This window comes from Euprymna scolopes, chromosome 21, assembly GCF_053919585.1.
Source record: "Euprymna scolopes isolate OS-2025 chromosome 21, ASM5391958v1, whole genome shotgun sequence".
In the NCBI taxonomy this organism is placed as follows: Eukaryota; Metazoa; Mollusca; class Cephalopoda; order Sepiida; family Sepiolidae; genus Euprymna; species Euprymna scolopes.
In genome coordinates, this window is record NC_136502.1 from 25,067,590 (window position 1) to 25,089,457 (window position 21,868).

Sequence of the window (21,868 nt, forward strand, 5' to 3'; positions counted from 1 at the left end):
TGGGTTCAAAATTAGTTTGTGATGTACCACAGTGTTGTTTTTTATTTGTTTCCTTCATGAAACTTATAAAAATGGCTATACCTCTGTTGCAAGTTCCTTTTTATTATATTCTTGCTTCAATTTTATCATTTTTCATATATATATATATATATATATATATATATATATATATATATATATATATATATATATAAACTTCATTTCTCATAATCCAATTTCATTTTACTTTTCACAAACTCTTTAAGAGTGTGTTACTTAATAAAGTAAAAATATTCATTACAACACTTGTAGATTGTATTTATTTTAATTGTCTTTAAAAATGTAAGATCAAACAATTTCATAATTTTATTTCAGGTGTGTTTTCATCTCAGTACTGTAATCCTCCTCTGACTCAAACTGATTTAACACAGAACACAGGGATGAGACCCTTGGAACAGACTATCAATTACCCAAGTGACACCACAATAGTAGCCAGAGGATTTTACACTCCTTACATGAATGAAAACAGTCCACAGCCAGGCACAAAATCTCACTCTGGAAGTGATAGCAATAGTCTATCTGGTAGACATTTACAATCAAGGAATGTAGCTACAAGTGAGAGCCAGACATCTATCAACAGACCACTGCCACCTGTGCCCCAATGAAATAACATTTATTAATAATATTAAAAACATTAACAAAACAAAAAAAGACTTAATCTTTAAAAAACATCAGGCTAATTATGTAAAAATGAAACCAACAATATAAAATGTATTTAATAATGAAAAATACTTTTTTAAGGCAAAATAGTTTCTAATCGATATAAAATTATTTAAATAGTTTACATTATTTCATTCTTTAAAAGTATGATTTCAGTGAAAATAATTTAATTTTTAGTGTATTATTTTAAAAATTCATTGTGTATTTCAGTTCTACTAATTTTGATTAAGCTAAATTTTCAGATATGAAAAATGCTACGATTTGTAAGAAAATGTCAAATGACATATTCACTCATATAGAATTATATACATACTATCATTTATTATTTTAAATATTTTTTAAAGTTTTTAGGGACCTCATTGCTAAGGAATAAATTTAAAATTTTACTTTTTTTCTTCCTATTAGATTTCAAAGTAAAATGACAGAAATATTCAAAAATACAAATTGTTAGAAGCTTCTTCGTGTTATAAATAATAATAAGTAATGAGAAAAAGTAGGCCATAGTGGATAAATACGTATTTTTTTTAATTCCTAATTTTATGCATAAAATTTATTAATTTCAGTTTAGATTTTGTAAAAAAAATTAAATTATGAGTTAAGTTTTTAGTGACTTTAGAAATAAAAAATATGATGTTTAACTATTTCAAAGACATTATCCTTAACTAATAAGCTTATTTTAACAGAGAAATAGTAGCCATTTTGCACACATCACACAAAGTAGGACTGCTGGCTTCCTTCTCACATAAAGTACACAAAAGAAATGGCGAGGGATGTTGATAAATAATAGCTGCTGCTGCTGAAGCTTTATGTTTTCTCTGGATTTATTTTTTATTTTAGTATAAAATCCAGTTGGATTTCACGTAAAAAGAGGTGAGTTATTTTTAATAATTTCTTCATGTTTTTAGTCATGTTTTCAATCATCAGTAATAGAAGAGTGTCAGATATCATTTCTATTGCTGATACAAAAGACTGTCTGGTCAGTTGTCGTCTATATTTTAATTTTATTTTATATTGTATTGAGGTTTAATTTTTTCAAAAAATTTTTTCTTATAATGTTTTGAATTAAAAGTATTATATCTATACATTTTTCAAATGTGAAAGACTTCTAACATTTTTATTTAATACATAGTTGTTTCATTTATCTTTCTTTAAATCCAGCCATTTTTTAAATATATGCTTTGTATGATCCTTGATGATTTGTAATTTGCATTGACGAGTAAAAATATTAAAACACTGAGTGCTTTTAAAGAATAGCTTCAAATAACTGCACTTATATAAAGTTCTTTTAAATATGAAATTCAGCTGAATCTTTTAAAAACAAATAAGTAATATCTGATACATTTAAAATCTAAATTCACAATGACTCATATTTAAAAAAATATATTCTCTTTATATTAAATTAAAATTTTTCAGTTATATTCGTTGGTTTATTTTTGTCACCTGTAAATGCTTTGATTATTCATTAATATTTTTGATTTTGACATAAAAATATTATTAGAAAAAATTGAATAAATAAAAAAAATATCAAGTAAAGGATTATGTTATGTTTAACAATGTTTGCTTTTAGATAGATAGATAGATAGATAGATAGATAGAATATTTTATTTAAAAGCAGTTATTATTTTCTATATCTTCATTATTTATAGATATCTCAATAAATTGTCCTGTACATTTTATATTGCAAATTATCCAACATACAGTATATTTGACAATTTTATATTCAAAATGAATATTAGTCTGTATTATTACTTATTGAATCTTCTGATATGTATTGATTTTGAACAAATTATATATTTTATGAGTTTTTTTTATCTCATTTGAGTGCATCAAATTAAAAACGATTGCTTAATTATTTTTCATATTGTTATTTTATTTTTACATTTTCTAAAACTTGTGTTGACCAATCATTGTGCACTTGTTTCTTTTTAATATGTTAAATAATTTAAAGAGAACTTAAAATTCATATTTTTTCCTCTATTTGTGAAAGTAATATGCATTCTAAAATATAGTCTGTATATGATAAGATGCAAAATGTTTTAAATATAATTTTGTAAAGTAAAAACAAGAAATATACAAATACCATTTAAATACATGAAAATAAACTACAATTATTTCTTTATGTTAATGATGTAACCATCAATTTATAAGTTTTTAAAATAATTATTAAAATATTATGGCTAAAGATGTATTTTCATCATTGGAGTAAAATAATGAAAAATTTTTTAAATGTTTAAATAAAAAATAAATTTTAATTTTTTTAAATATAGATGTTTTCTAGAGATCTAAGTTGAAATATTGAACATAAAATGTAATTAATTTTTGTTTTAGTTTACATATAGTTTTTGCATTTCATGAAAATATTTAATATTAATTATGCAAATATACATGTACATAAATCAGTGTGACTTTGATATTACTTTTACACTTAAATCATTATCTTACTTTATATATATATAGCTTTTGATGAAGCGCATTAGGATATTCAAATTGTTTTTCATTACAAATGTTTTTTTGAAGGACATTCTTTGATCCTTTTCCTTTTGAAAAAGTGGTGATATTCTCGAAATACTAAGACCGCTATCATCCCAGTTACATCAAACAGTAAGCTTATGTTTACTGATTTGTATTGTGATTATCTTGAAAAATAAATGGATATACAAAGTTTAAAATAACAAAAACAAATAAGACTATTCATTTGTCCATTTTTGTTCATATGTCACACCAATACAACAGCCGGTTCCTTGCATTGCTATAGCCTTCTTATACTCCATATATATATATATATATATATATATATATATAAACTTTATATTAGTAAAAATATTTTTTCCTCTTTTATTGAGCACTCTTAATAACTTCATTAACTTCATGAGTTATCACTCTTGAATCCCTATAACATGGTATATATTTATATATATATATATATATATATATATATATATATATTGAGCACTCTTAATAACTTCATTAACTTCATGAGCTATCACTCTTGAATCCCTATAACATGGTGTGTGTATATATATATATATATATATATATATGTATATATATATATATATACACCAAGTTATAGGGATTCAAGAGTGATAACTCATGAAGTTATTAAGAGAGCTCAATAAAAGAGGGGGAATATATATATATATATATATATATATATATATATTATATTATATATATTATATTATATTAGATATTATATTAGATCAAATATTTGTAACATGTCTTCTTCCTAAGATTAATGAAGGTGGTGTTTGATCAACACTGCTGGGGAGCCATGATGTAATATGCTGTTTTGTTTTTAAATCCCTGAAACAGTGTTTCATGGTAAGCAACTGATGATCCCTTAAAAATAATAAATTATTAGTGCTATGGTAAATTCTAGAGCGGTCTGATGCAGTGATTGCAGGTGATTGAATGACTTACTGACTAGATGGTTTTCTAACGAATGATAAAAATATTTTTTTTTGTATAGTTTTAAAGGTTAAAAACTTCAAAGACTATAATAATTAGTTAGAGTTATAATAATAACAGATTTGTAATATATAGATAGATTAATGGAATAGGTCCATATAATTTCTTTAATATCAAAAGAAAAAACTGAAAAATACAGTAGTAGTAATACTGACGATTTCTAATATAACTACATGTATTCTGTGATTCATTTAAATTAAGCTTCTACTATGCTCATAGGTGTATACTTTCTTATCCAGTGCTTACTTCCTTATTGCTAACAAAATTATTTTTATTCCCACCATATCAAATCGCGAAATATTTCTATCTAGCTTGAACATAGATTAAAACTTTTCATTTTATTATAATTTTCATTTCAGATTTCACTAAGCTAAAAAATGGAAGGGAGGTAACTCTAAATATTTGATAATACTTCTTATATTTAAATTATATACTAAGAACTTTTAAATAACATTCTCATTAGAATTAAATTGCAACTAAACATGATATTAAGAATATACATCTATTTCTAAAACTGAATATTATAAGGATGTCATACTCCACTGATAAATTACAAGAATTCCTTTAGAGACAATTTACTTAAATTGAACTATTTTTATTATTGTACCCATGAACATTTGATCCAATTAATTACTAATTTTGCATTTGCATATAGAAAAATAATTTATAAAATTAGGATGAGAAATGAACTATGAATTACAGTTGAAAATAACTACATGATTTCTATAAAGGGAAATAACCGATACACTCTATTACTCATAATTATAACACTGTTCCAAGTGTTTTGCATCAATAAAATATATTAGAATGTTATCTGATTATTCAAATCAATCTATTATTTTTATTGATTACAGCATTTTTTAAGTTACTAATTTTGTTTGGAGAATATTTTGAAAAGAAATGGGATAAAACTGTAATATATCTATAAAATATTTTAAAATAGTTAACTTAATGATAGTTTTTTTTTTAATTTCAGATTGCACCAAAAAAATGAACAATAATTATACTTGAAAATAACTATACATTATGATTTATATGGAAGAAAATAATCGATAAAATATGTTAATAATAATTAATTAAATCTTTTAGAAATATTTCGCATCAATAAGATATATTTAAAAATTATTGGATTATTTTAGTGATTAAAAAAGAATTAATTTATGAAAATATGTGTGAATTTATCATCACTTTTTGACATTTTTACAAAGAAATTAAAGAAATATGTAATTTGTCGAGAAAATATTTTGAAATAATTAAACTATGAATATTCTTTTTTAATATCAAACCAAAAGTGTAGGATATTGTATTATTACCAAAATTAAATCAAAATAAAAAATGATGTTATATCTAGAAAATATTTTAAAACAGTTAAATTATAATGATACACTTTTTAATCTTTTTAAATTTCAGATTGAACTAAAAGAATAATTCGATTTAATGAAAAATGGTAATACAAGCGTATATATTCTTGTTTGTTCTGCATGGCTATCTGTGTTTGGATCTTACATATTATGTAGAAGAAGGAAAAAGTCCAAATACCTATTTAGGTAATATTGCTGAAGATTCTCACCTGATGGATGATGTCTCACTCAATGAACGAAAACAAATCACATTCAGTCAGTTACGGAAAGGTACCAATGAAAATTCTAAATTATTCCGTGTTTCGAAAAACACAGGAAAATTGTACACTGCCCAAACATTGGATGCTGAATCACTTTGTACTTATAATGTGGAATGTTTTCAAATGGTTGATGTTGCTGTGAAAAAGGCATCCACATTCATCAAATTATTAGAAATCAAAGTTATCATTAAAGATGTTAATGACCATCAACCTGAGTTTCCAGATAAACAAATCAGTATTCAGTTTGATGAAGATGATGGAAAAGGGGCAAAGAGGTTAATACCTCATGCTGTTGATAGAGATATTGGAGTTTTGAATGCTCAGATTACTTATGAGTTGAAAAAAAAAGAAAATGGAGCTTTCTCTTTATTTATTTCAAAAAGTGTTGATGGGACATCACAGTTAGCAATAAATCTAGAGAAAAAGCTTGATAGAGAAAATAAAAGTTCTTATAAGATTGAAGTAATTGCGAAAGATGGTGGCAATCCCTCAAAAGAAACTATTTTAAATGTCTATATAACTGTATCAGATGTGAATGATAATTTTCCTGTATTTTCTAAAAATCTTTATAATGTTTCAATCAAAAACAAACCGGATGCTGTTTTGCCTATTACTATTTTATCTGCAAAAGATTTAGATTTTGGCAAAAATGGTCAGATATTATATTATTTCAGTTCAAAAACATCAGATATTGCTAAAGCTCATTTTGATTTAAACTCAGAAACTGGAGAAATTTTTCTAGCAAAAAAATTTATGACTGGCCAAAACCAGAAATATAAACTTTATGTAAAAGCATTTGATGGAGGCAATCCTCCATTAAGCTCTCTGGCCATGGTTCAAGTAAATGTGATCAATGAACAGAATAATGCTCCAGTAATTGATGTAAATTTTGGACCTGCATCAACAGAAAATACGGTTGATATTTCTGAAGATATTAAGGTTGGAAGTTTTATTGCCTATGTGAAAGTTACTGATGAGGATGCTGATCAAAATGGAAAGGTTACTTGTACTCTTGATCACAACAAGTTTCAACTACAAAGTCTGGATACAAAGAAATATCAAGTAATTGTAAAGAAACCAGTGGACAGAGAGAGTGAAGATCACCATGACATTAGGATCAGTTGTGAGGATAAAGGAAATCCTCCTCTTGAAAGTGAAAGCAGATTTTCAGTCCAAGTGATGGATGTGAATGATGAACAGCCACAATTTTCTAAACAATTATTTAAATTCTTCATTGATGAAAACCAGAGATCAAAAATTCCTATTGGCACAATCAATGCCACAGATCCAGACTTGGGACTTGGAGGTAAACTGTCTTTTTCTTTAGTGAGCACCAATAAACAATTTGTACCATTTCGAATCACTGAAAATGGATTAATCTCTTCAATTATGTCTTTAGACCATGAGTTTCAAGATACTTATAATTTTGAAGTGTTTGTAAAAGACAAAGGAAGTCCATCATTGAATAACACAGTGAATGTGATTGTTAAGGTGAGAGATGAAAATGATAATGCTCCATATTTCACATTTCCCAGTGTTAATCCTTATAATATGGATGTAACATATTACCCGCATCATACAAAGAACATCAGCCAGATAAAGGCATCAGACAGTGACAGTCAAGAGAATGCATTTCTAAAATATGAAATAATCAGAGGCAATAGCAAACAGATATTCAGCATCAACCAGTACACTGGTTTGTTATGTTCAACTCATGTCCTAAGCCAACAAGATGCTGGCTCATATGAGCTGGAGTTTCTAGTGAAGGACAGTGGTAGCCCAGTTCTATCAGCCAGAACAACTGTATATTTGACACTGACTGTAAGCAACAAGACATCAGAAATGTTAAATGCTGTTAACATCAAAAAGGATAACAAGATCCACCTGACTTCAGCAATTATCATTGTGTCTGTAGCAGTGACAATAGCTGTGATCATTACAGCTTCAATCTCAGTGTGTATCCTTCGCTGTTGCAATCCTCGAAGTGTTCCAGTAGCAGAAGGTGGATATGTGAGTAGTGGTCAGAGACATTTGATAAGTCCTCCTTACCCAGCCAATCCTTGGTCTAATGTTGCTCTTCCTACAAGTGATGCAGTTGATATAAGAAGAAGCAGTCAACCACCAACACCCAGAATGCAAACCCATCCTTACTCAAGTGCTCAACAAATGCTGTCATCTCAAGCATCAAAACCACAAGCAGCCCCAGATTCTGTATCACGTGTAAGTTTTCTTTCCATTTTTTCATTCATATTTGTTCATAAAGTTTTTTTTTTATATGAATCAATTACAGTTTTTTAGGGAAGAACCCTGTTTTTCACACTTTTATCTTTAATTTCTTTAAGACTCAGAGATCTGTTTTAGTATTTATTTATTTTTTTTATTCAATTTTCACCCCAAACAAGCCACAGTGCCACTTTGAAGTAGGGGGGCTACTATCGGGGTCATAAGTTGCAGAGGTATTATGAAGGGAGATGAGTAGCAAGATGTCTGTTCACATTATATTTGAACTTCTGCATGTCAGTACAGTTGGAAAAGCAGAATATCAGAAGGGAGTTCCAACGTCTAGCAGTTCTAGGGAATAAACTATTGCAATAGAAGGCCTTCTTACACCTAGGGATCTTTACTGTGAAGGGGTGGGATTTAGCTGCTTGTTGGGTTTGTTGGGGGTATTCACGTTTAGGGGGTGCAAGTGCTTGTAGTTCGTCAGACCATTCACCATTAAAGTACTTGTAGAGGGATGCAACATTTTGTCGATTGTAATGAGGCTGAAGCCTAAATGACAGTTCAAGACTTATCAGGTTGGCGACTCTCTTTTAACCCTGTCCAGGAGTGGGAGATAAGTAGCAGATACACCAGCCCAAATGTGACCACTGTGAACTGGCCCCCATTCGCCCATGTATGGAGTACCATACATGGGCGAATGGTGGCCTTATAGAGGTATAGGATACTTTCAAGCATAAGTAGATTTCTAGCACGGTAAAGAGAGCCCACCTTCTTCATAGCCGACTTGGCAATGCTCTCAATGTATCTATTCCAGTTCATGTTCCCTGTAAACGTTAGACTGAGGAGTTCAAAGGAAGTACTTTCGGGTAATGTTTTCTTGCCCATTGCTATTGGTGGTAGAGAAGGTTTCTTGTAATTATTGAACGAAACAAGCTTGGCAGCATTGAATGTGACCATCTATTTTTGTCCACATTCCACTACAGATTTGAGGTCATCCTCTAGTGTTTCTGCCATTTCCTTAGATATGTGTTCATTTGTTTTCCCCTCATGCCTGTTATAGAGAGTGGTGTCATCAGCAAATATACCCATCTCTGAAACAATTTTATCAGGGGGGTCATTTATGAATATCAGGAATAATAAAGGTCCAAGGATAGACCCTTGAGGTACTTCCACATTTATATCATATTGTTTAGATGTACAACTGTCGAGGACAACCTGGGTTTTTCTCTTATTTAAGAAGGATTTAATTACATTATGTATTCTTCCAGTGATACCATATGATCTAATTTTCCTTAGAAGACCATCATGCCATACCCTATCAAAAGTCTTAGATATATTGAGGGCTACCGCTCTAACCTCCCCTGCTTTGTCTAGTGAATGGTATATATGTTCAAAGATTACAGTTAGGATATCCACTGTCGAACAGGCTTGCCTAAATCCATATTGTTTGTCAGTCAGGAGTTTAGCAGCTGTAAGGTGATGGACTAGAGCTTGATTAATTATGGACTCAAATATTTTGGCGAAATGCGGGAGAAGTCTAATGAGGCGATAATTTAATGGGTTAGTTCTTTCGTCAGAATTCTTGAAAACTGGTACCACAGAAGCGGTTTTCCAGCATTCAGGAAAGCAAGATTCGTTAAGGCATTTGTTGAAAAGTTAGGAGAGAACTGGAGCAACCTCAGCAGAGCATTTTTTTAATAGCACAGCCAGGATAAGGTCGGGTCCACATGCTTCTGAGGTGTCTAAGTTTTTTATAATACCATGTACCTGAGAAGGGGTGATTTTCAAATCATCTAGTGTGGCGTCTGTCCGCAAAGGAAAGTTAGGAAGGAAGTGGTGTGCCGGGTCCAATGTGGAGTTTGAGGCTTCTGGTAGTTTTGGTATATTTTCTCTTAGCTGTCGCTATTTCTTTCTTACAATTGATTCTAGCTCCTATAAACTTATGTCTGTTTCTAAAACTCAATGTGGAGTTTTAGCCTTCTCGGTTGCCGTGCAAGCAACCTCATGATTGTTTGATAGTAGGGAAATCGTTGACTGCCCATTATTTACTACACTATTGTAGATTTTCCAAAAATCACAGGTTCCTAATTTCTGTGCTTCAATGCGTTTTCTGGTGGTTTCAGTGTATTCTGTGTTAGTTGTCACAATTTCTCTCTTACAATTACTTCTAGATTCTATATCACTCTGTCTGTTTAACTGGACTAACATCGGTTGAATCTGCAGTACACATGGTGCCTTTGAGCACTTTTAATTGATTTTTTATTTGCTTTTTATGAAAATTGAGAAAATCAATTTTTAATTATTTTAACAAGTCATTTTCTAGAATAATGGATGTGGATATCAGCCTACTTATCTGTATATTTATTGATATAATCTTTTTTTGCAATGAGTGTGTAATGAATGTACTTATCTTTTTTTAAATAAGAAATCATAAACTTCTCAGGGATCTCATCAGAGATGCCCTATGGGGAAATATCTTTTCTCATCCTTCAAAACAGTGTGCAAATGAGACCACTAAATGGTTCAAAGCGGCAATTGAAACACATGTTCTCACATGAGAGTTCTGTTGCGAACCCCACTCTCCCCAGTGGTTTACTTCTATTTGTGCAGCTACCATTGCTCAAAATCAGCATGCATACCATATAAGTCCAGTAGAAACAGACATAAGTTTATAGGAGCTAGAAGCAATTGTAAGAAAGAAATAGCGACAGCTAAGAGAAAATATACCAAAACTACCAGGAAATGCATTGAAGTGCAGAAATTAGGAACTCATGATTTCTGGAAAATCTACAACAGTGTAATAAATAATGAAAATCTACAACAGTAATAATAGTAATTAATGGGCAATCAACAATTCACTCACTATCCAACAATCATGAGGTTATTTGCATAGCAACCAAGAAGGCTAACTTGCTTGTCTGTCAGTTTGCCTTCAACTGTACTTTTGATCCAGCAAACCACTGCCTCTCCTCTAATTTTCCTTTGCAGACAGAAACCACACTAGATGATCTGAAAATCCCCTCTTCTCAACCACATGATATCATAAAACACCCAGACACCTCAAAAGCATGTGGACCTGATCTCATCTCGGCTGTACTGCTAAAAAAACTGCTCCACTGAAATTGCTCCAGTTCTCTCTGGGCTTTTCAACAAATGCCTTAACGAATCTTGCTCTCCTGAGTGCTGGAAAACTGCTTCTGCAATTTACAAGATTTCTGGAGAAAGAACTGACCCATTAAAATATCACCTCATTAGTCTCCACCCTCTTTTCGCCAAAATATTTGAGTCCATAATTAATCAAGCTCTAGTTCACTACCTTACAGCTGCTAAACTTCTGTCTGACCAACAATGTAACTTTGTGCAAGCCTGTTCTACGGCAGATATTCTAACTGTAATTTCTGAACATACATACCATGCACTGAATAAAGCAGGGGAAGGTAGGGCAATAGCCTTAGATATATATCTAAGGCTTTTGACAGGGTATGGCATGATAGTCTTTCAGGAAAATCAGATAATATGGTATTTCTGAATGAAGATTAAATCCTTCTTAAATAAGAGAAGAATCCAAGTTGTCTTCAATGGTCGTATGTCAAAACAATATGATATAAATGCGGATGTCTATCCTTGGACATTTATTATTCCTGATATTTATAAATGACCTCCCTGATAAAATTGTCTTGGAAATGGGTATATTTGCTGACGACACCACTCTCTATAACAGGCATGAGGGGAAAATGAATGAACACATATCCAAGTGAATGGCAGAAACCCTAGAGGAAGACCTCCAGTGTGTAATGGAATGTGGACAAAAATAGATGGTCACATTTAATGCTGCTAACACTAAGCTTGTTTCCTTCAATAATTACAAGAAACCTTCTCAACCACCAATAGCTATGGCTAAAGATACATTACCTGAAAGTACTTCATTCAAACTCCTCAGCTTAACGTTCACAGGGAACATGAATTGGAACAAATACATTGGGGGCATTACCGCAGTTGCTGCAAGGAAGGTGGGCTCTCTCGACCGTGTTAGAAAACTACTTACGCCTGAAAATATCCTGTACCTGTACAAGGCCACCATTTGCCCATGTATTGAGTACTGTTGTCAAATTTGTATTGATGCATCTGCTACTAGTCTCTCACTCCTGGACAGAGTTCAAAAGAGAGTCGCCAAACTAATAGGTCCCAAACTGTCAGCTAGACTTCAATCATTGTCCCATCGACGAAATTTTGCATCCCTCTACCTGTTTTACAAGTATTTAATGGTAAATGTTGCGACAAACTTTAATTCCTTGTACCCTTTCGACATAAATAACCCTGACAAGCAGCAAAATCCCACCCCTCACAGTAAAGATCCCCAGATGCCAGAAAGCCTCCTACTCTAATAGATTCTCCCCCAGAACTGCTAAACTTTGGAATTCTCTTTCGGGTTTCTGCTTCCCTGACTGTGCTGACATACAGAAGTTCAAGTGTAAAGTAAACAGACATCTCGCTGCTCAACTCCCTACATAGTATCCTTGCCATTTATGTCCCTGATAGTAGCCCCCTACATGAAAGTGACACCGTGCCTTGTTTGGGGTGAAAATGTAATAAAGAAAAAGGATATTTGCAAATATAAAACTTGACAATTTCATTCTCTCTCTGCAAATATTTATTTTTAATTGTTTTATTCATATTAAGATAGTAGATCAATAAATATATTACATACACAGTTATTATATTTTTGACTGAAGTATTTTTAAATATGCCTTTTTTAATAGAAATATTTATATTTTAAATAGGATTTTCAAAGTCAAATTTTATCACATAGTTTGATCATTAAATTATTAATTGTATCCAATTCTTAGAAACCTATAACTAATTTTGTACATCTATGGCCATCTTATTATCCATTATCCATTAATAAAACTTTTTTATGTAAATAACTTCTAAATCTTTTAATACATATGGATTCATTCTGGTGGTTTTAATTTTGTAATTAAAATATTGGCATTTGTTTATTTCAATAAACAATCAATTAATAATAAATATAAAATAAAGTGACATATAGATTAGAAAGGCATTTTGATTAATTTTATGAATGTAAAAATCACTTTGTTACCCTGGTTTTTATTTGTTTCCTGTAAAATAAATAACCAAAATAAGAGAACATCTTTCTTGACTGTTGATATATAAACTGTTGTTTTAGAAATTAAAATGTTTTCTATCACTTCATGTTTTAATGATGATGATGATGATGATGAGGATAAATGAAAACTTGCCAAAACACATTTCATTGTAAGTTGTTATTGATTATACAGTAGGACATTATTCAGTTATTTGGGGACGAAACACCGGGAAGTTATCTCCCTTTATAATATTTTTAGCAAAAATATAAAGAAAGATATCGATTAATTAAAAAAAAAATATTAAAGAAACGTAACAGAAATAATTGTACGCTATTTGAAAGTATATCTTTATGTGCAAAAAACGAAATGTTTTTAATGAAGACGATTAGCGAATTTTTTTGTGAATTAAAGATTATTATTCATGCATAAGAGAAGGTGTCGTCTGATGAAAACCTTTTGTTTATGTTTTTATTGATAAGGCAATGTTCGGTAAATTTATGTGCATGTAATTATAAGCTAATTAAAAATGCAGAAGATTTCGATTTTGTTTTCTTTAAATTATCAGATACACTGGAAGGCTGCTTATTAAACAAATATTGCAGAGATTGTGTCCGTATTTACTTGTCTACCCACCAAGGGTGGAGTCCTCCTGCATTGTTTTGTTGATATCTTTCTTGTCCTAGCTCAGTGAAGGAGAAATCCTTCTAAACACAAACAATTATTATTTTTGTCCTAATGCTCTATTTTGGGGAGCTACATTAAAACTTGAACTTAGAAATTCATTTAAAAAAATAGATATTTAATTCAAAAAAAGGTACAAACTGTTTTCCTCTCTATTAGAGCAGATGGGGCACAAGGTCGGTTTTTAATTTAATATTGGGAAAATCCAGCAAGAAGGTGTATTCAAGATCAGGAAGAAAATTAAAACTGCCTTAGTCTAGGAGGATTTCTAAATCACTGACTGAGAAGATGAAAGATTGAGTGTTGTATCAGATCAGATACGACATTTCATTTCAAGCTGAAAAGTCAAGGACAGTTTTGACAAAGGTATTTTCTGTGCAGAAATCCTCCTTCCCTCCTCCCAAGAGTGAAGCACAAGTTCAGTTTTTGATGTAGAGTGGAACTTTTTTAATTGAATTTTGTAAACTTTAGAGAATAAAACAAATAAGTTTGTTGCAGAGGGTCAAATCGTTCGGTGCTGATTAGCTGTACAACTAAGAAAGTAAACATAGACAAAATATGACAAATGGCAAAGAAGAAAGGACAAATGCAGATGAACAGTTGTAAAAGAAATGTATTTATTTCACCATAAATACAAGTGGAAAATGTAGGAGAACTGGAGAAAATCGAATGATGATAATTCTGGAAGCAGGAAGATTGAAGGACAGGAAATGTTGTACCTGGACAGCACCAATGACTGGATAGATAGGAATGTGAGAAACTGGATGTCTGGAAAGACTAGAAATGTGGAAACTGGATTCCTGACAGCATGGAATGGTGTCACATGGGGATTGATGTTGACGTTCCTAAAGAGTCATGAAATTTCTCAGGTGCATCCAGTCTGTGTGGATGTGGGCAAAGGCTGATCAACAGGAACAAAGGTTGTAGGAATGGAAGTGAGGAAGGTGGATCTCTGGGGTCAGGCATCGCCGGTCACTGGAACAGGGTGTTGGACATTGACATGCACTGAAACAGAGAGCCAGCATCAATGGGGACTGGAACAGGGAGCCGGAGACTACAGACAGGAACAGGAACCATCAGTGCAGGAAGAAGCTGGAGTTTCTGGAGCAGGTGTTGCTGGAAGAGGTCACTGAAAGTTGCTGGATCATGAGGCGTTGGAGTTGGAGTAACAGAAGAGAGCTGGAACCGAAGCTGTAGGAGTGAGTTAAAGCCGGAGTAGGAGCTGCAGAAGTAAGCTGGAGCTGGAACAGCAGGAGTCAGAGTAGAAACTGGAGAGAAGAGCTGGAATCAGGTGATGAAACAGACAGCAAGGTGTGAAAGACTAAATTGCAGTTTAGTAGTTTGAGAGTTGCCTTGAAAAGAGAAATTTGATTTACTGCTATTGCTGGTGCAAGTGCTGGTGTCTGGGTGCAACAATTAGTCATGCAGTTGGAACTGGGGTCCTTCTGACCCCAGCTCCAACTGCTTTTTCTGATCAAAGTCTGCTGTATACATTTAGCAGAAGGGATACTACAATGGAGATCCTGAGTAACAAGCAGATAACTATTAATGACTGAATTTGTTGCAGTCAAAAATATCTGAGATGTTGATTGATTGTATTTAGATAGCTTTTGGTCAACATTTAGATTCTTGAATTTTACTAGGTGTGAAGAAGATGAAATGTATGCGTTTTCAGCAGAAGCAAAGGTCAAGGTTTTTAGGGCATGGCTTAATGCCCATTTTTTTTTTTCAAACGTGTGGGATGTTAGTAAACGAAAAGGAGCGGTCAGTGACCCCGCAACAAGTTTTTTTTTTTTCTGTGATAAAATGTATAATCAAACGAACAATGTACTTTGTTTGGGATGAATATGAGTAAAAAAAAAAAATTCTTAAAAAATGACAAAAATTAAATGAAGCAAAGTATTTTAATAAATATGTATCAGTTATTTGTCAAAACACTGACATATCTCTATGAAGTATGTTTCAATAAGAAAATAGTTCAACAGAAAATAAATATTATATTTGCTGAGAATGGAAAAATATTTTAGAAAAAACATAATTTGTAAAGTATCTTTTGTTTTAACTTAGCAAATTATGGAATAAGTTAGGCAGCATTGATAAAACAGATAAGTTAATTATTATGGTTTGGGTTTATACTGACCAACACCAGCACCTCAGAAGTCTGTATCCACCCTAACAAGAACAAATATTTTCACAATAAACAGTAAAATATTTGTGCCAATAAGATAATAGAGGAAGAAATAAAAAAAAATAGGCTAATCCAAATCAAAAATCAATATGTCAGATGGATTGCTATTTGAGTTAGACTTTGAAAATTCAATTGACTTTTGTGTGTGTGTGTGTGTGTGTGTGTGTGTGTGTGTGTGTGTGTGTGTGTGTGTGAAAAATGTTAGAATAGAGTGTATTTAGAAAGAAAGTAAATTTAAGATTCTGAGATAACTACATTCTGTAGAATTAGTATTCTACTAGACCACTCATGAATAGTATTTGCTTTTAAATATTTAAGAATGTTTTCAAATATATTTGGAAATTTCAAGTTACGGTTGCTACTGCTTAAAAAAACAGCAAATGCAGACTGTATTGTATAGATGAGCAACAGCCAAAATTTATGACTGCTGCTGCTTTACAACAAGTGTATAAATATTTATGAAACTCTCTTAGGATGACATAATAAATCCTCTCTCATTTAATCTACTTTTTCTCTACCCACTCTTCTTTCCCTTTCCTTTTTCTCACCCCTCTCCTATTTCTCTTTTAATTATTTACATCATTTACCTTCTCCTACTACTTATCATATGCATATCATTTATATCATTCTCCTTTCCTCTGACCATTTAAAACATTTATGTTAAAATTTATTAAAATTAAATTTATGTTATGTTAAAATCGTGCACGGTGACAAACAATTTCAAGTTACGATTGCTACTGCTTAAAAAAAAAGCAGCAAATGCATCAACAGACTGTATTATATAGATGGGCAACAGCCAAAATTTATGACAGTTGCTGCTTTCAAACAAACATATATAAATATTTATGAAGCTCTCTTAGGATGGCATAATAATGGCATAATAAACCCTCTCTCTTTCTCTATCATTTATTCTTCTCTCTTTTCTCTGTCCCTTTTTACTTCCCTTTCTTTCTCACTCCTCTCCTATTTCTCTTTTAATTATTTACATCATTTACCTCTTACTACTACTTATTATATGCATATTATTTACATCATTCGCTTTTCTTCAAACCATCTAAAACATTTATGTGCAGGTTAAAATCGTGCATGGTAACAAGCAAGTAAGATAACAAACAACATGATCAGTTTTATTAGTATAGAGATTATATTTAATTTCTCTGCAATTTTAATTACTATGAATTTTCTCATTGTATTTGAGCATAATAAAATTACTCTTTCAAAGTTTTATGAATCAGATATCTTCCTTCGTTTTCTTCTATCAGATGTATATTCAAGACATAGCTTTGCCTCCTGGTAGTAACAGAAACAAGAACAAAATGGAGAGGACACAAGACTATTCCAATAGAAGTTCTGCAAAATCTTCTGTCAATGATAATGGACAAGGTTGGAGTGATGTAGAAACAAGACAAACAGAAGATATGTCAGGCAAGTAAGAAAAGAAAGACAAAAAGGTACAATTAGTATTGCATATTCATTATATAGATTAGACAATCAGTTTAATTTTTATTTTTTAAAATTTTGCATATTTTTTATGTTTTAATGACAGGAATTTTTAATAAATGAATTTCTATTGTAAAAATATATTCATATGGGTAATTTATTAGGATCAATACCAAATCTGTATATAGAAAATTGTAGCTCCTCTGTTTTTTGTTTTTTTTTATTTGTTGTTGTTTTTTGTGTACCAGCATATTTTAAAGTTTTTTTTTAAGATAAACCCCTGCTCTTCAATAACCATATGTATATTCTGAAATTACATTACCTAGGCTACTTATATTTTGATTAAAAGGGACACAACATTATTCTTGGGTCTGGGTTTTATGCTTGACAGTCATAAAAAAGAAAATATGACATTTTTAATTATTTCATTTATAGCATGAAAATTATAGAAGTTAAAAAATAAGAATTGAAATGTCAATAAGGAGTTTATGGATTGGAAGAGGAGTGCACAACAATCATTTTTGATTTTGTGGAAAATCCAAGTGTGCTCCAAATAGCACATCGATTTATTTCAATTAATATCATTGTACTTTATAGATACTTAATGCTGAATATATCATTTGGCTCAGTCACAAAAATGGGATATTTTAAAATGTAAATAATGCTGTGTCTTTATAATAATATACAATGAAAACAAATTCCTTTGAGATTGATGTCTTTTTTTGTATTAAAAAAATGTTTTACTGTACATAATGTAGACAATAATAAATCAATAATCTAAATTAAATTTATATTTTACAGATATTTACCGATCACAATATTGCAATTCCTCTCCATCCCAAAGCGAACAACAGCAGACCACTGAGATGAAGCCTTTGCAACAGACTGTCAGTTACCCTAGTGATACTACAATTGTAGCTAGAGGCTTTTATACACCCTACATGAATGAAAACAGTCCTCATACAGATGCCAATAGTAATAGTGCTTCTAATAGACAATTACAATCAAGGAATGTACCTACAAGTGGTAGTCAGTCCTCTATCAACAGACCTTTGCCACCTGTGCCCACTTAAATGTCATTCATATAAACAATACTTATAAGGTAACTCAATTTATAACAAAATGTGAAACAGAAAAATGTTCTTTTAAATGTTTAGATGACATCAGAAAATTTTTATCATTCCAAAAATTTGTTAAAAATATTTTAAATGTCATCTTTGAAAATATTCAACAATTTTTATTTAAAAATAATAATAAAATGTATTTAAAATTCTAAGAAAATTAATATATGACTGCTTTAAGACATCTTAATTGATTAAAATGAAGACTTTTAGTTTGTGGATAAATTTATTCTCATCATTTATTTCTGGATATGATGTAAAAAGTAAATGTAAGTAAATTTGTTTATATGTTGTTTTCCAAAGACTCCAAACCATGTATTTATATTCACGTATAATTTTGTCTGTTTTTCTAAGTGGTATTTTATGTTATACAAATTGTATTTGTTTCTGTATTTAAAAAATATATATGTACACCAAATGAATTGCCAAATACAATTTTGGGGAATAAAACTTGATAATTATTAATTTTACATTTTTGTTTGATATTTTACATTTGCCTGATTCGTATCTACACATTTTTTCATAATTTATTAAAGTAACTATTTATTTTTGGATAATATCATCAATAAATTCTACTTTTATTTAATGATACAAACATAATGAGTAAGCATAAATATTAGATTAGATCGAAACCATTTTTTCTTTTTAATTATATTTATAGTGTGAATAAATGGATGAAAACCGACCATTTTAAATAACAACACTTGCTTGCCTTTCAAACTATTTATAATTATTAAATGTTGTGAAATATATTTGTAATTATTGTATGAATTTAGGAATAAAAAGTGACATTAAAAGAGTTTAGTGTTAAAATCTCAGTATTTACACATTACACATTTTTGAAGCCATTTTTTGACAGAGCAGCAGCCATTACACATACAACAAATGAAGTAGGACTTGCTTCCCTCTCATATGAACTAAACAAAGAAACACTCTGGAATATTATATAGTAGCAGCTGCAGCAGTATCTCTCCCTTTCTGTCTGTCTGTCTCTATTTCTCTCTTCCGCCCTCCTTCTCTTTGAATTTACTTCTTTCTGAGTTTGTTGTTTACTGGTCTTCAGATTTCATCATAAAGGTAAGATTAGTTGAAATTTTTCAATATTTATTAAGTTAGTGAAAAATTTATCAAAATCAAAGAATAATAAAATTTTGTTTCTTCAATAGATGCCATTATTGATTTAAGTTAAAATTTTGTAAAGAAGCTTCTGTTTGACAAAATAACGTTGTTTAATCTTTTCAAATTTTTTCCAGATTTCAGCCATTTTATTTGTTTGTTTCTAAATTATGAAATATTCCAGATTGTAAATAATTTAACCAGAAGTTAACTTTTATATAATTTCATATTTAAATATAGCATTTGAAACATTATTGCTTTATTATTCATATATTATATGTGTGTCTTTATTTATATTACATGTTTTCAAATACCTTCCTTCCATGAAAAAAACGTTGTATCTTATACTGAAAATATTTTTGTGAATTTTGTTTAATTTTAATAATATGCATTGTTAACTGTGAATTATAACTTTAAAGAATTAGATATTTGAAAAAAAAAAGAAATATTTTCTTTTATTACTACATAAGGGCTAATCGAGTAAATCTTTCTAAAGAAGATTGTTAATAATCACTGTAATAAAAATTCTCACTTATTGAAATATGGAAATACTTTAGTTAAAAAATGATTAGTTTTATAACTATTGTTTTTCTGGAAGTTTTAAAAGATGGATTTATTTTATTTGTTTATGATATGTTAGTATTGCCATTATTTTTTATTGTACAAACATGCAATCTAATAATAATAAAACTGTGAGGAAGTTCATTTTTAACAATATTTGTCTATATATGTTTATATATAAAGATAAAATTCTTGTTATCTTGATACTTTTTTACTACATTTTAGCATTTAAGCTAATCAGTTTGAGAATATAATTTTAAATCAATATCTACATATAAAGTAAACTTTTATCTATACAAACATGCTGGCAGTATTTATTTGTATAAATAAAGATACATAATAAATACACAGTTCTACTAGTTATTGAACACTATTATGTAAACTTAGTAAGGATTCACAGGATAAACTCCTATGAACAAAACATTAGCTGAATGTTATGTGTATTAGCTTTTGAGAGAAATATAAATAAAAAATAAAAATTAATAACAGAAAACTATAACACACTACGTTTTTTTTATTTTTAAATTCCTTCCGGCATTTTTGGGAACATTTGAAAAAACAAATGAATGTTTTTTTTGTTGTTGTTTTTTCTTTTAAGTGAGTTATATATTTCAAACAAGTCTTCCATTGTTTTTAAACAGGTACATTTGAGAATAATTGTATGTATTTTTAGTATACAGATCTCAACTGTTTCTTTGTAGTTATGCTGTCTATATTAAATCATAAATTGTTGCTTGCCAGTGTGTGTGTGTGTATATATATATATATATATATATATATATATATATATATATATATATATATATATATATATATATATATATATATATTAAATAAGTTCAAATATATTAGGAAAACGAATTAAAGTCAATATTTTTTCCAAAGTGATCAATATAATTTAGTTCTATAAATATGCACTATATAAACATTTAAAATGGTCATTATATATATATATATATATATATATATATATATATATATATATATATATATATATATATATATATATATATATGTATATGAAGAACAGAGTTGTAAAGTAGAATTTTACAAAAAGTTTTTATTATTCGGCAGAATACTCCAAAGATGGGTGCTCCTTAATACATGGAGTTTCAAAGAATGCTATTTCTTCTCATCAGAGGAAAAAATTGTTAGTGAAATAGTCAGAAAGTCACGTTAAAAGTTTTAACATTTCTATGTATTTGCTGGTTGCTGCATAGGTTGAAACTTGAAGTTTTATGATTTGTAGTCACAAAACTAAAAAAAAGCATAAGATGTAAATATGTAAAACAGTTCATGTGGACAGTTCATTCAGAGTTCAATGTTACAATAAAAATAACTAACCGTATTAGAAGTCCAGCGTAATGAAGGTTATTTGGTTTGGGAATTTGCTTTTTCTTGATTAGTAAATCCCTCCTCATAACCTTTATATATAACCTATATATATATAACCTCATAACATATATATATCAGCGCTGTACATTGTGAGTGAAACTGTCATGTTTGTGAGTGATTTTTCTCAGTGGTGACTAAAAATAATAAAACGTTTATCTTTTGGCAGTTATGTTTTTTCACTAACAATCTTCCGACGATCATTACTGAGTGAAAAATGTCTTTTCCACCTTCATTTGTTTTTTAA

At 29.9% G+C, this 21,868-nt stretch overlaps 1 protein-coding gene across 1 annotated transcript in view; it reads left to right on the forward strand.

Moving 5' to 3' along the window:
- The window catches only part of LOC145243081 (protocadherin Fat 4-like), a 69,317-nt gene that overhangs the window by 42,024 nt on the left and 5,425 nt on the right, over window positions 1-21,868 (forward strand). The window contains exons 9-12 of the mRNA XM_080106182.1: window positions 355-632; window positions 5,612-8,011; window positions 17,254-17,416; window positions 18,233-18,501. Coding sequence (XP_079962308.1) covers window positions 355-632; window positions 5,612-8,011; window positions 17,254-17,416; window positions 18,233-18,501 — 3,110 coding nt within the window. The remainder of the gene's footprint in view (window positions 1-354; window positions 633-5,611; window positions 8,012-17,253; window positions 17,417-18,232; window positions 18,502-21,868) is intronic.